General features: G+C 29.8%; 1 protein-coding gene across 1 annotated transcript; it reads right to left on the bottom strand.

Annotated features, from left to right (window-relative positions):
* Window positions 1-2,018: 2,018 nt before the first annotated feature.
* On the bottom strand, window positions 2,019-7,234 carry LOC100775580 (glycerol-3-phosphate dehydrogenase [NAD(+)] 2, chloroplastic). The gene is made up of 9 exons (XM_003519169.4): window positions 6,850-7,234; window positions 6,318-6,454; window positions 6,090-6,195; window positions 5,315-5,516; window positions 5,123-5,210; window positions 4,739-4,886; window positions 4,158-4,307; window positions 3,920-4,069; window positions 2,019-3,840 (listed from the first exon to the last, which is right to left on the bottom strand). Exons 1-9 carry the CDS (start codon window positions 7,150-7,152, stop codon window positions 3,826-3,828), a joined length of 1,299 nt encoding a protein of 432 aa, XP_003519217.1. The 5' UTR covers window positions 7,153-7,234; the 3' UTR covers window positions 2,019-3,825.
* Between the last annotated feature and the right edge of the window lie 8,925 nt (window positions 7,235-16,159).

Here is a 16,159-nt window from a genome sequence, read left to right as displayed (position 1 = left end):
CTTGGAGAAAGCGTATGATAGAGTGCCTAGAGAGATTTTGTGGAAAGCTCTAGAGAAGAAAGGGGTTAGGGTTGCATATATTCGAGCTATCCAAGATATGTATGATAGGGTATCGACTAGTGTTAAGACACAGGGTGGAGAGTCAGACGATTTTCCCATCACAATTGGTTTACATCAAGGGTCAACCCTTAGCCCCTACCTTTTTACCTTAATTCTGGATGTCCTCACAGAACAAATCCAAGAGATAGCGCCGAGATGCATGCTTTTTGCAGATGACATAGTCCTCCTTGGAGAGTCGAGGGAGGAGTTGAATGAGAGGTTGGAAACTTGGAGACGAGCTCTAGAAACACATGGCTTTCGCCTAAGCAGAAGCAAATCGGAGTATATGGAATGTAAGTTCAACAAAAGAATGAGGGTTTCTAACTCAGAGGTGAAAATAGGAGACCATATTATCCCTCAAGTCACACGGTTTAAATATCTTGGGTCTGTAATACAGAATGATGGGGAAATTGAAGGGGATGTGAATCATCGCATTCAAGCAGGATGGATGAAATGGAGAAAAGCATCGGGGGTGTTATGTGATGCAAAGGTACCGATCAAGCTAAAGGGAAAGTTTTATCGGACTGCGGTAAGACCGGCGATTTTGTACGGAACAGAATGTTGGGCGGTCAAGAGCCAACATGAGAATAAAGTAGGTGTAGCGGAGATGAGGATGTTGCAGTGGATGTGTGGTAAGACTCGACAGGATAAAATCAGAAACGAAGCTATTAGAGAGAGGGTTGGAGTAGCGCCTATTGTAGAGAAGATGGTGGAAAATAGACTTAGGTGGTTTGGACATGTAGAGAGAAGACCGGTAGACTCTGTAGTGAGGAGAGTAGACCAGATGGAGAGAAGACAAACTATTCGAGGCAGAGGAAGACCCAAAAAGACTATAAGAGAGGTTATCAAAAAGGATCTCGAATTTAATGATTTGGATAGAAGTATGGTACTTGATAGAACATTATGGCGGAAGTTGATCCATGTAGCCGACCCCACCTAGTGGGATAAGGCGTTGTTGTTGTTGTTGTAATATTTGTTCTTCTCTTCTTCAACCAATTAATGTGATCAATGACGAATTTTATAAGTTACAATGATATATATGTATCATTTTTGTTTACTTTGTGTAATTGGTGTAAAATATTAACTACATCGATAATTAATATATCTGTCTAGATATATGACTAATCACTTTTAATAAAATTTATTTTCTTAATTATATTTTTTTAACTTAAACTTTATATCAAACTTAAGGGATCCAATTTCACTTATAACAATAATATGTTGATACGATATGTGCAATTAATTATGACATGTCTATATTGCACAAATTAAACAAAAAACAATTTAAAATATATATGTGTATATCTTGGAAGGATCGACAATTAATCCATGTCCACAATCTTGATTAAGAGGAACCTTGATTCTATATGACTGTTACCTCAATTCAAAATGGGGAGCAAAGAAATGAAGGAGAGTTTCCCTCTATTAAATTGATGGCTAAGATTTCTCATACAATGTGTCTCACAAAATTATGTAATAGGATAATAATTTTGTTTGGGACTTTGGACACCAAGAGTCCAACCCATCAATTCATCATAGTCTCATTTTATAAAATTACAATGATATGTATTTATATTTTTGTTGTCTTTGTGTAGTTGGTCTGAAATATTAACTACATCGATAATTAACATATCTGTCCAAACATTTGATTAGTCATTTTTAATGAAATTTATTTTCTTAATTATATTTTTTTATTTACAAGACTTTTGGTATCAAACTTAAGGGATCCAATTTCACTTATGACAATAACATATATGACATGTTTATATAACACAAATTAATAAAAAAAACAAATATATATATATATATATATATATCTTGGAAGGACCATTAATCCATGTCCACAATCTTGATTCAGAGGAACCTTGATTGTATATGATTGTTACCTCAATTCAAATGGGGAGCAAAGAAATGCAGAGTTTCCTCTATTAATTTGATGGCTAAGATTTCTCAAATGTGTGCCTCACAAAATTATGTAATAGGATAATAATTTTAATTTGTTTGGAACTTTGGACACCAAGTAAGAGTCCAACCCATCAATACATCATAGTCTCACTTGTTATATATATATATATATAGTTAACCAGTAAGGTAATCAACTGGAAATATCCATGTGACCTTGTTGCCCAATACTAAGAAAGACCTTGGAAAATTCTTTTCTGCTTTTGAGTCCTATCTCTTTCCGCTGCATGCCAATAATCGTGTAGGAATGAAGTGTACTGTAAACCAATCTACAATTAATTCTAATATTGCAGTGGACACAAGGATAAGGTCTAATGTATTGTGTAAAGTGGTTACCCAGTGAACAAGGCAATGTTATATACTCATAACTAGTTACATAAGGAGCAAGGCAAATATACCCCCTTAATCCTTAACTATTAGTAACTCATACAAGAAATTAATGCATTGATGACAAATTTTGTTACTATTTTTGTTTTACTATTTTTGTCTACAAAATAGTAACAGAATATTATTCAACCAATCTCAATCTCAATCATATAAACTTTGTCTACAAAATATTTTAAAATGTTAGTATTTTAAATTAGAAAAGATTTGTATTGCTGCAAGTGCTATAATTTAAAAGTCGGTCATTGTCAATCAAATATTATTCAACGATGTCTATCCACAACATTTTGAACAGAACCATGGACTTGGCCGCTTGAATAATCATTGCGACAAAATAGTGTATACTGTATAGAATTCAAAAAAGAGAGAAGTTTCTTTTATCATTGGCATGTGAAAAGCAAAAAACAATTAGCAATAAGATGTGCTCTAGGTCCAAAATTAAATGGTCTAAGAAATATATAGGATAGAATTAAATATGTAATTTATAAATTATAATTTTATTTTATTTGTGTTTGAATATTATGATAATTATTATGCATTGATTGACATTTTTAAAGACTACATAAGTATACTCATGTTCACCTATTATCATCAATGATTCAGCCAAAAAAAACCTATTATCATCAATGAATCTAATATTTGAGTTTTACCTATTTTCTTTAGTCATTTATAGCTTTAGCAGTAATCTTTAGGTTATTTGAAGTATATAGACAATTGCTATCTATCAACAACACACTCTTTATACATTCTTTATAATTCATTAAAATTTATTAAAAACTGCAAAATCACTAATAGAACTCAATAAGAAATAAGACCCCAAAAAAAATTTCTAATATGTTAAAAAAAATGTGTTGAAGCATAAAGCTACCAATAAGATAGTCTACCGGTTGGAGAAATTATTGAATTATCGAATGTTATGCAGATATCGCTCATAATATAGATGATACAAGTATATATGTTTTTGCTACATACAAAGTTTAGATTAGAGAATAGCTTCCCTTCATGTAAAGTCAAGAAAAAATCACCAACTTTGGCAACGATGCTAGATTTTTTAACGTCATTAGTTCTCATATAAACCAAAACATTCATATTAAAGAGCACAGATGCCAGGTATTTGCACAAACAAATGGCATTCATTAGAATGATGTACATTTGTGACTCCAGGTAAAGAAGTTTATATTGACGTGAGATTATGCATTTGCCTAGAATCTACACATTTTTCAAATTCTATTAACTGTATGGGGCAACCCCAACTGTGCAAAATTTTGCTCACCAAGCCTTCAGCACTATAAGCACAATGGTGAAAAGAATAGAGTACCCGAATGTCTTACAAGCAGCAGTTAAAAAGCAGCTAGTAAATAAGGGATGTGCTGGTAGGTTTCATACTTCTTCAACCTATCATGAGAAATTGTCATCAATCAAATTCATAAACTCGATATAACACCAATATAGTTCTTAGGAGGGTCAGAATAACCTGAGGGAGGCTCATTAACTCAAAAACAGCTTTCTTAGGGGTAAGTTCATTGTCGATAATACGAGCAACTGCTGTCAAGACTGGCAGCTTTACATTATATTTCTGCGCCAAAGCAATCACAGCCCCGGCGGTGGAGACACCTTCTGCTACCTGCACAGAAGGTATAAACACTTCAGTAACTCTGCCACTTGCGAGAATTTCAGGAATGATCAGGCACACTTGGAAACTTTTTAGATACCTGATTCATGGAACTAAGTATGTTCTCAAGCTTCTCGCCTGATCCTAGTCGCACACCAACTGTTCTGTTTCTTGAAAGATTCACGAAACATGTAAGCATTATGTCTCCAGTTCCTGACAGCCCTGTTATAGTAGTCGGCTTTGCACCCATCTTCAAAAGATAATTGGGGGAAAGAGAAACAAGATAGGCAGAATACACTTTATATGTTAAATGGAGCCACTAATAGAAAGTGAATGTGCATGTGTACACCAATAGAGGGTGTCTACTATTATGTATTAAAGTAAAATAAACATATACAGCATCATCAAAACCAAGACCTCCAACCATTGAAATAGCTATAAAGCATCAGAACTCTATTCTTCATATTGTGTTAGTCATTATATGAATATTCTATGCATTCTGCAAATTAGATTTTGCATACAGCATAGCACCTACAGTTAGTCAGATTGTTGATAGTAGACAGCCATTCAAGAGGAAACTGATTTAGTCCTCAATGGAATGATTACTCAGAATAGGAAAAGGAAGGGGACAGTGTCTAGCATTGCAAAGAATTCTAACAATTGATTTAAGAGTTCAATTACCTTTGTTGCAAGCCACCGTATCTCTGAACAGCCTTGCGAGACAAGAGCAGCCATTGAGTTGTTACCAAGATTCATACCTTCTACTATCCCAGCTGCTATTGCAAGCACGTTCTTGAGTGCACCTGCTATTTCAACTCCTGTAACATCACTGGAGTTATCAGAGATTACAAGCTGAACATCTGCATCAATATCTGTACACATTCAACATACCATACATAAAACAGAAACAGAAGCCAGGGTACAATAAAAATAAGTGAGAAGGAGTAAGCTAGCCAGAAAGACACACTAGTTCAGAAGGGTGAATAGAAATCCAGACAGAAATGCAAGCAAATCGTTTACATATGAAATTCAATTTCATGTATGAATCCACAGATGGTCATCTACCTTGATGTGCTGATTCTTAAATGACTTGAAGCAAGTAGTTGCTGAACAGTATTAGCCAATTTTTTGTCTTTTGATGCCACCACCATTGCTGTTATTAGAAAATGGAACCAAAAGACAAAATTGACTAACTTTCATCATAGATATATTTAATGGAACAAAAACCACGCGTGCATGTAGCAACATCATTGTCACCTGTGGGTAGCTTATCCATCAATTCCAGAGCAAAAGAAGGCCCTGATAGTGCAACAAAAGGCTGGCGAGGATTCCGTAGTGCATGAGGAATAATTTGAGCCATCATCCTCAGAGTATTCAACTCTAGGCCTTTACTGAGAGATATGAATGGCAACCCTGGATCAACATACTCGGCAACACTCTCGAGAAAAGATGCGCTGAACTGCAATGACAGAAACAAAGATCCAGATTTCAGACAATCACATCTTTCACAAATGTCAGAAGCCTGGATTCATCATATGTTTTTTATTTGACTGCAAAGAGTCAAACTTAGTGAAGCATCAATTATTACTACCACTACTACTATTACGGGCTTATGGCCTTTCTAGAATAAACTTCTCCCATAAACACTTATAAGAGAACAAAATAACATGGTAAAATGCATTAAACTTCTCCCATAAGTTAAAATCAACTCATGCAGTTTAACTTTTATAAAAACTCTTTCATCTAGCTCCAGAAACCGAGAGACATAAGTTGATTTTAACTTATCAAAGAAGCTTGATTCATTTTGTTTTTTTAATTTTATTTTCTTCTATAAGCACTTATAGAGAAGGTTATTCAAACAGGGCCAACATAAGTTGATTTTTAACTTATGAAAGAAGTTTGATTCATTTTCTTTCTTATTTTCTTCTATAAATATTTTAGAGAAATTTATTCAAATAGAACCTACTTAGTACTTACTACTACTACTAATACTGAATGATTGAAGTAAAACATAAACAACGAATTCAATGACCTGAACAGGCACTGCATGGAGGCAGTAATCAGCACCAAGCAAAGCAGACTTGGCATCCATTGTTGCAACTACATTTTCCGGCAGCCTATGATCCGGGAAGTACTTACTGTCCAACAAAAAACACAAAACAGTCACCTAAAACATAAAGCAAAAACGAAATTAGACGATCAAATTCACAACTCACATGTTGCAGATTATGAGCATAGAGACAAAATGGTTAGCACTTACCAATTACAGTGCCTCTCATTGATAGACAAGCAAACTTGAGGGTCCCGAACAAGCATGATCACCTCTAACTCAGCCTTCCTATTTGCCACATGGGCAGCCATTGCCGTCCCAAATGACCCTCCTCCAAGTACAACCACCTTTTCTCAACCAAAAAAAAAGAAAGAAAAAAAGAATCTATCAGTAGTGTACCACACAACACACAAAAAAAGAAACCAACCAAACACTATCAACATTATATCAAAATTCATAAACACCATGTCACATTACAAAGATTCATATTTTCACTATTTTTTCAAATTTAACTATAGCTATAATTATAATGACTCTAACCGACAGTGTCTCCTAACAGGATTTTTTTTATCTGTGGCAATCGAACACACTGTCATGAACGCACAGTGTTTAACTACCTGAGTTAGACTTCCTTGACGAACTGGATTGTTTCTAAAGAAATATATACGTTACACCAAAAAAGTGAGTGTGAAATTTTCTTCTTTTTTTAAAATTATAATTATAATTTGAAATAAAGTGTGACCTTATTTGTGCGTTGGAGGACGTCGGTGTTGGCCTTGGAGCGCCAAGACCTGGACCAGCGTACGATCTTCTCCCAGGCGACCCGAACGATTCTCCGGCGGTCTCGGGTCGGGTCAGGGTCGGAGTCGGTTCCCGGGTCCGGGTCTTGAGGAAGAGAAGGAGAAGCATTTGCGAAACAAGGAGTATACGTACTGCGAAAGGTGAGAGAGATGGGTTTTGAGGGGAAAGTGTGAAACTTGGTGGGAGGGAGATTAGTGCTGTGAGGCTTTGAAGAAAAGAATGGCGCTTCTGACAATGCAGCCATTGTTAAAATTTGAGAAGCTGACACAGAGAAACAGAGATTTGGGTGTCTTGTGTAAGAAAAAATGCCACGCTTGTTTTATCCCTCAGAATTCCCAAAGGATAGGATAAAATGAACTACAATCATTTTTTTTAGTTGACTTAATAAAATTCGGCAAGCTAGCATTCAAATGCTGATTTAAATATTTGACGTAAAATATGATATTAATATAATTTTATGTAAAAATAATTTAAAATTTATTTTTTTTAATTTATTATATTTTTTAGTGTTATGTATTATCTTTTAAAATATAATATATAAGATTAAATTTTATTTTTACATAAACTAAATATATAATATAAATTTATCTTTAATATATATTTTTTTATATAAATTATAATTTCATAAAATCACAATATTTTATTATCTTTTCAATATTTATATATTTAATTTAATGATAACATTTTTTATCTATATTAAGATATTTTTTATTTATTATAATATTACATTTTTATTTTTATTTAACTTTATTTGATCAGGTATAATTTTTTTAAAATAATTAAATTATATAATAAAGATACATAATTAAATAAAATGATAATATTTTTTATCTTTTAAAATATTTATGCATATAATTTATTGATATTATTTTTTTATCTATATTATAATAAATAACATGAATATCTCAATATAGATAAAAAAAAATATTACCACTAAATCATAAGTATTATTTAAAAATATAAATATAATATAAAAATAAAAATAAAATTTATATAAATATATATTTTAATTTATGTGAAAGTAAAATTGAATCTTATATATTATATTTTAAAAGATAATATATAAGATTATAAAAATTTAATAAATTAAAAAAGAATAAAATTTAAGTTTTAAACTATTTTCACATAAAACTTATATTAATATTATGTTTTGCACCAAATACTTAAATGAGCATTTAGATGTAGTGGTAAAAAAAAATATTTTTTACTTTTAGGATCATGGTTCTAGTCCTTTCTAAAATATTTTTTTAAGTTTTATTTTTAAAAAAAAATCTAGTCAACTTTCTAGTCTAGTCAACGTTTTCAAGATAGTGTATTTTTAAATATAGGAAGACTCAAATAATAAATTAAAAAATAGGAAAACCGATTTAGTGTAATAGGTAAAATAGAAAAATAAATTTTACAATTAAGTCTTTAAAATTCTTTGAATAAATAAATCCTAATTATGCATAGTAATTAGCTTTTATAATTTGGCATTTGTCAAAAGAAATATCTTTATAATTTGGTCATATGAATTGGACTCGATCCTCATACAACAAATAAAAAATCTTTTAAATAAATGGATAAATAAAAATTAGATAACTCAGAACAAGATTATCAAACTCAAAAATTTACATATACTCATGAGAGTTTTATATACTCAACTCGTAGATTCGTAAGAGTCTACTTCATATAAAAATAATAATAAAATATTTATAAATAACATACTAATTAAACATTTCAACAATATAATAAAGCAAAACAATAAATCATAAAGTTCAAAATATTTAAATAATCAAGTCTAATAATAATACATTACTACTAGATAATAACTTGTAGAGGTTATAATAGTGCTAGATCATTCTCATCGAGGGTTTGATATTATTAAAGGTGAGAATTTTGTATTTGAGAATAACACGCTAAATAAAGGTATGTTGAATGTTAAACAGACACAAAATAATAAAAAATGACTTACATTAGGGTCTAATTTTTTTAACTTGTTAACTCGTTGACTCGGTAGTAAACTCGAGAGTCTACCGAATTTACTTAGAGTTTATAGAGTTTACCTAGAGTCTACTAAAAAAGAGTTTACTCAAGGGTCAACTCGCAGGGGAGAAGTGGACTCGTAAATTCGTAAGAATTAGCTAGTTAACTCGAGAGTTTGATAACCATCACTGAGAATGTCCTTATTTATTTAATTTTTTAGTGTCTATCAAACACAAAGGTTTTTATATTTTTTTTCTGAATTACAAAGGTTTTTATATTAGTTCTTTTCCAACTCCATATTATCTTTGTGCGGAAACATGTGTTTTTCTCTAACTTGATACTATATTTATCTATCAAATAGAAAGATTTTTTTTTACCTTATTTATCTATCAAACATAAAGGTTAAATGGTTCAAGAAAGTCATGGAGGAGGAGGAAGCAAATCGCATCCACGGCGACCACAAAATTTTGGCACATTGGCAAGGGTTTTTGGCCCTATTTTGTTATTGTTTTTGTTTAGCGTCGGCTTTTATTATTACCTTGTGTTTGGATATATATTTTTAACAAAGTAATTCATTTTAAATGGGATATTGAATATCTGTCATTTTAAATTTAGTATTTGGATAATAATTTAAAGGAAATTGAATATTTATCGTTTTAACGGAATTTTAATCTTTGTTAAAAATGAGAATTTGAAATTCCACTAAAAAAGGTGGAATTTTTAAAATTACTCATTTGTGAAGAGAAGAGTGTCTCAAACTCGATACTGTTTTTCTCTTGTATGTGTATTTTCTTTCCTGTCCCTCCCAATCCCTCCCAATTGCTCATCTGTTGCTATTTTTCTTCAGCGAACCTTCCTCACTGGAATCCCAACCTGTCAATGATCATCTTTGCCAAAGCCCCAACCTGTCGATGATCATTTCCATACTCTCCACCATGGAATCCAAATCGACGACATAAAGAACCAAACCATCGATAAAGAGAGAAAATTACTAGCTAACCTCCGTTTATCATCTTCCTAAGCTTAAAGATCACCACCACCAACCAGAAATCACTATGGTGAAGTTTTTTGTAATACAATGGTGCTAGTGCAACACTGCAACTGCAACAATGCTCAGTGTTTGAGTGTGCTGTGTTGCAGAGAGAAAGTGAGGAGAGAGAAAAAAGTTTATTTAAAATCCGTAATTAATAACAAATTTAAATTTATGTGAAAATAGGTTCAAAACTAAAATAATCCAAATAAGTTATTTTGTAATTGAATGAAATTTAATTGCTTACAATTGAATTACTAGCATTTCTATTTTTTGACATTTTGAAAATTTTCTATCCAAACACATAATTAGAGTCGGCTTTTAACGGACGCAAATGATTGTTTCTTGTGCTCAGAAGAGTTTGGAAAGTTTGTGGCAGTTCTTTGAGCCCTACAATTATATTTTAAAATTTAAATTAAAAATTGCAGGTTATTAGTGAACCTTGCTTCGGACCAAAAAATGAATACATTATAATTTTATGAGAACCAAAAATTTTGTAAACTAAATATGAACATTACTTATTTTATATGGACAAAAAATATATTTTATCTTAAAAGAAAAGAAAATATTTTTTTAAAAAAAATTCTTTGAATAATTTGAATCCTCAATCCGAAGAGTAATTGTCTTTATGATTTGGCCATAAAAATTGAACTCGATCTCGATAAAAAAAAATTTAAATAAACAGATAAATGAAATTTAAAGAACTGAGAATGATCTAATTTATTTAATTTTTTTTACCTTATTTATCTATCAAACACAAATATTTTTATATTAGTTCTTCTCCAACTCGATACTGTGTCCAACCTATGGCTAAATCACTAAGATTTTATTAACTACCCATAAGTTAAAAGTATTTTTTACACTTAGCTTCTTCGGCTTTACAACTGAATGTTATAAAATTTTCCTTTTCAAGAAAAATATTATCAAGTATTCTTCACACCACAAATCATTCTCAGGTTTCACCCTTTTTTACTTAGAAAAGGTTTAAGTAAGGCACACAAGACTAGAGACTAGTTCATCTTTCAAACAAGTAAACAAGTTATAGTTCAAGCCTTTTTACTCAAAGATTTACACGAGAATGAGATAAGATAATGTTTAATATACTTATATTAAGTTGTAAGAGAACGTTCTAACTATCATCTTTCATCTTATTTAGAGAAAGAAAGTGAACATTGGAGCATTAAACTTTTTTTTACTAATTTGTCATATTGATAAGATAAAATATCTTGATTATCTTTTCTAGTACCAATATTATGCCACAAAGGATAAATCTACTTTTGATTAGAAAAGTGCACTTTTGTACTTTGCACCAACTTGTCATATTGATAAAGATAAAACAACTTGTCTTTTCTTATACCAAAGTTATGCCACATACAAAGGATATATATACTGTTTTGATTAGGGAAGTGCACTATTGTACTTTGTAATAGAAGGAGAAGTGTTCACCGTACAGTTTTGTTTAATTTTTTTTTATTAAGAATTCATTTGAATCAAACATAAAAATTTATATGCAGATTTGAATTTATTATCAAATCTATCAAACCAAACCACTCTTTTACGGTTTGATTTGGATAAATTTTAACCATTTTTATTAAAATATTATTTCATTAAAATTTTATATACATTATTTTCATCTTTTAATTAATTTAATTAAAAAATTACTAGTAACAATATATAAATTTTGTTAATGTGCTAAACATTCTATAACAGAAATGTCTCAAAATTTCATTTATTTCAAATCAACACATATCCTGAAAAGATCATGAAAATAATAGTATATAAGTTTCAGTTACTTAACACTTTAAACATTATAACACTATAGTATAAGTGTTATAATTTTATTTGGTTTTAGAAACACAAACTCCAAACCAATTAGTTTGACCACAAAATCATCCTAACAAATTAAAAAAACTATCAATTTGATATGATCAATTTGATTTGATTTGTTTGAGCAGTTTTTTTTTTTTATTTGAATCAATTTAGATTTAAGCACCCATACTTTATTCATGGTTGTTAGACACATTTTTTTTATGAAGTAGGTGAGCTTTGTGAGGGCGTTGACTTTACAAAAAGCTTATTTAATACGTTTAAGATCTTATATGGTGATGAGATCGAGCTTTTGGTTACTGCAAACACAACAAACTAAACTATGTAAGCAACTATGTCACTTTAAGTGAAACATTGCATTTGGCATTTGATTATGTGATTTGCATAATCAATTATATGCCTTCAATACAATTTTAAAAATATAAATGAGTTAGTGAACTTATTTTTTCCTTGGTTAAAGGAAAAATAAGTATTTGATTAATCATTTAAATTTTTTCTTTTTTTATTCTTACTTACCCAACCATTTTAAGTCAAATCTTTTATCTTTTTATACTCTTTTTTTATCTCTATCAAACAAATTTACTTTCTACTCTCTTTTATTTTTTACACTTTCATCTCTTTTCATCCCTCATAATCAAACACACCCTAAATCTTATAAAAGTGATTAAAATGAAGGTATTATGATTTTTAATTGATTGAGAGCGAATAGAACACATGAAATGAAAATCAAATTTATTAAACACCAATTCAAGGTATCAAAATTGTGTGGCAGAATTTATCATGATTTGAAGGTGTATGAAATTGATATGCATCATTGTCAAATTGAATTCAATTAAATGATCATCTAGAATTTTATTTCTAATACTCAAGATTTTAAGGGGTATATAGGTGTTATACCCTAGTGCTAAGAATTAGTAAGGTGATAGAATCCAAGAGAACAACTAAGGCTAAGGGATTAAGCTCACCCAAACACTACAGGGTGTTATTAAGCCCACCTAAGTCTTATTATTAAGAGGAAAGAGAAGAAAAATAGGTTAGTCATCAAAAATAGAAGAGGAAAGAGAGTGCGGAGGAAAAATATTAAGTTGTTAAAGTGTTTGTTATGTCATAAGTTAATGTTGTTAGTTGTTACTCTTGCAGTAGAGATTAAAACTATTAACACATGAACAATATAGGAACAAAAATGTTAAAAGAGGGACTAAATTAAAATTTACAAAATATTGAGGAACCAAAATACAATTAACCCTAAAATAAATTAAATGAGTTGGGTTATTAGTTCATTTTATACTGTAATATTTGTTTCATTATAAGATCATGTACCATTTTTTTATTTGAATTTTTTTACAAATTCTAAAATGAAAACAAAACATAAATTTGCAAGTACTTAAAAGAATAAAATGGCATCATTATTCCCGTTTGCTTAACTTGGGAAGGAAAGCACCTCGGGTCAAGGACACAGAGTTTGCTGCAAATCAGAATCGATATCTTTTTCCTAAAAAGTAAAAAATTTAATATTTATGTACTGATAATATAAAATAATTTTATATTAATATTTAATTATAAATTATTGTTTGAATTATCTTAAAATAATTATTTTATAAATCAATTAACTTGTTATGTATATAATTAATTATAATTGATTATATAATTTTTTTTAACTTTTTCTCTCCAAAAATGCTTATGTGACATTAACTTTTCTATGCGCAGCCATGCTTCAAATTACCATTGACAATCAACATGATGTGGACGTCACCCCACAAAAATATCTGGCACGTGAGTTTACTTTAGTACGAATCGAAGAGTATGTATACACATGATAAGTTGCATCTCTTTCACGACGATGATTCAAATTTAAACTTTTTAAAATATTTTTTTAAAGAGAAAATGGTTTTATTTAATGTTCCTAAGTCCTAACCTAGGAAAAAAAGAATTTTGAGAGTGAACCATGCTCGCAGACATCATGTGTTCTATAAATGCCTCAAATTCTTCTGTCATGCAATTAACCAAAATGATTGAAGAGCATGCGATGTGGCCCCGTTTTGTATCCCCTCCCCTAACCTGAGGGATACTCAATGAGTGGGCTTCCATATTAATTTACTTTAGACTTTAGAGTAATGATATAACTATTTTTAATAAAATGTTTTATTCATGTTTTTTTTTCTTTTTTATCGATCGTGCCATATGATTTAGCATTTTTATTGCAATAATTAGGATGAACTCTTAGCTAGGGAGATATCCTGAAGTATTTTAACAAATTTCAATTTTTTATACTAATTATAAAATTATTTTTTGATCTAGATCGAGTTTTGTTATATTTAATTTTTTTACTTCTCTATATTATGCGAGAATCACACGAGATGCTTTCTTACAAAGCTCACTGTGCAGTAATTTTTCTAATCGAACCATACTCATTGAGTGACTTATTACATTTATATTTTTTTTCTTTATTTTCTCTTATTAATCGGACCATTGTTGAAAATTTTTACTTTTAACTACATTACAATCAATAATAATTAATAATAATTAAAAATGAATGTAAAATATTCATTTCGACCGATCTAGAAAACACATTTTTTTATAGTAGTGTCTCCAATCAGTTATGTTTACTGTATACATGCAACCTACTCAGTATATATATATATTCCTTCAATTCTAAACGTGAATTGCAAGGCAAAGAATTTTTAAACATTACCATCACAGACATTTGAATACACGAAGACCTACGTACGCGAAACCCCTAGGGATCATAATACAAGAAAAATAACTCGTTTTTTTTACACCCTTTTGCCCTTATATATTTATTTAGAAAAAAACATACATTATGTCAAAAATGTCTCTTTTATTTTATTTCCTATAAAATAAAAGAAAAAGACAAGCACAAACAACACAGTCGATAATAAATAATGCTCAATGAGAGTAACTTTAGGATATTCGATAGAGACCAGAAACAAACAAACAAGGAAATTATATATAATCAGTGAGATAAATAGATAGACTTGGTCCATACGTATATATATATATACCTAGCATGCACAATACTCAAGTGAAGAAGCACTTTACGTCCTACCCTCCAAAGCGAAAATCAAAATATCTTCTAATCAGTGAGTGATTTTTCTAACCAATAATTATTACTTAATTAACCCCAAAAGAACAGAAAGGTTAGCCGACCCAATTGCCAACCCATCACCACAACCTTTTCTTTATCCCTAGCATTAGGTGACACACTACCTGTTTACCTGTCCTATTATTAACCTATAATAATAACATTATAATAAAATACATTTAAAATGAACCCGTTCCTATCCAATTTCCCTTGTCGTTTCATTCACTAGTTGAACTTCTGCTGCAGTCCCTCCTGCACCTTAATAATTACAACTTACAAGAGAAATATATATTATTCTTGATACATTTTATAATATGGAGAACTACTTTTTTTTGGGTATCTAAAGTATCCTTAATCAAAAGCTAGATATTAAACTCTTGAGAGATATGAAAACTCATTAAGGGATGTATATGGCTTTGACAATTAAATTTCAAATCATATATTTTATTGATAGGGTTATTTATCAATTATATCATATTATTACTCCTTAATATATTCTTTTAAACATAATTTTTATTATTAACTGGAATTTATTAAAAATTATAAAATTTTGTATCCACTTCTTATTTAACGAGTTTTACTAAAAATTTTATAATTTTTAATAAATTTTAAACAACAATTAAGAATATATTAGAATGTATGTGTTAATAAAGAATGTATTATCATCAAATACCTAGATAAATTTATATGTATTTGTTTCAATTTAATTACTAGAAGAGAAAAGTTTATATGTATAATAATTTTACCTGGTTCAAATAAGGTTGATGTTTTTTTTTCAATTAAAAAAGTTAACTAGTAACTAATGTTATAGGATAAAAGATAAAAGTTTACTATCAAACCAAATACTAGAGTAAAATAATAATAAGCATACAAGGAGAGTGAGGAGTTAGGAAGAAGTGAGTTTTCTTTAAAAAAAAAAGAAGAAAGAAGTGAATTCAAATATAAAAAATAGAGCAGACAAAATACACAAACACAATATATTTATTTGTAATTTTATTAAAGCCAGATACATTTACACACCTTCGATTATTTATAGATCCACACTAATCTCTACCAATAAATAAAAAATGCGTTACAATAAATGCAATAAATAGTGTCAATAATATTCAGCTAATATCTAATTATCTAGTAGAGTTGGCTTAGTGACGAAATATTTAATAGTATGTACAATGTTCTAAATTTTAATCTCTAAAACAAAATAACAATCAGCTAACTACAAATCTATAATTAGCAATGCACTTAGCAAAAAAAATACTAATCAATAATTAGCAATAATAAGCAGGAGGGCAGTTTGGTAAATAGATATCGAAAAGGGGTCAATTTTGG

Source organism: Glycine max, chromosome 2 (assembly GCF_000004515.6).
Source record: "Glycine max cultivar Williams 82 chromosome 2, Glycine_max_v4.0, whole genome shotgun sequence".
NCBI lineage: Eukaryota > Viridiplantae > Streptophyta > Magnoliopsida > Fabales > Fabaceae > Glycine > Glycine max.
This window is presented reverse-complemented; position numbering and strand designations above follow the sequence as displayed.

Excerpts from the sequence above, each read along its gene's own strand:
- LOC100775580 (XM_003519169.4), bottom strand. The coding sequence starts at position 7,152 with ATGGCTGCATTGTCAGAAGCGCCATTCTTTTCTTCAAAGCCTCACAGC. Across the intron at positions 6,455-6,849 it reads TCCTCCAACGCACAAATAAG|GTGGTTGTACTTGGAGGAGG; the intron begins GTCACACTTTAT and ends GGTTGAGAAAAG. Across the intron at positions 6,196-6,317 it reads AATGAGAGGCACTGTAATTG|TAAGTACTTCCCGGATCATA; the intron begins GTAAGTGCTAAC and ends TTTGTTGGACAG.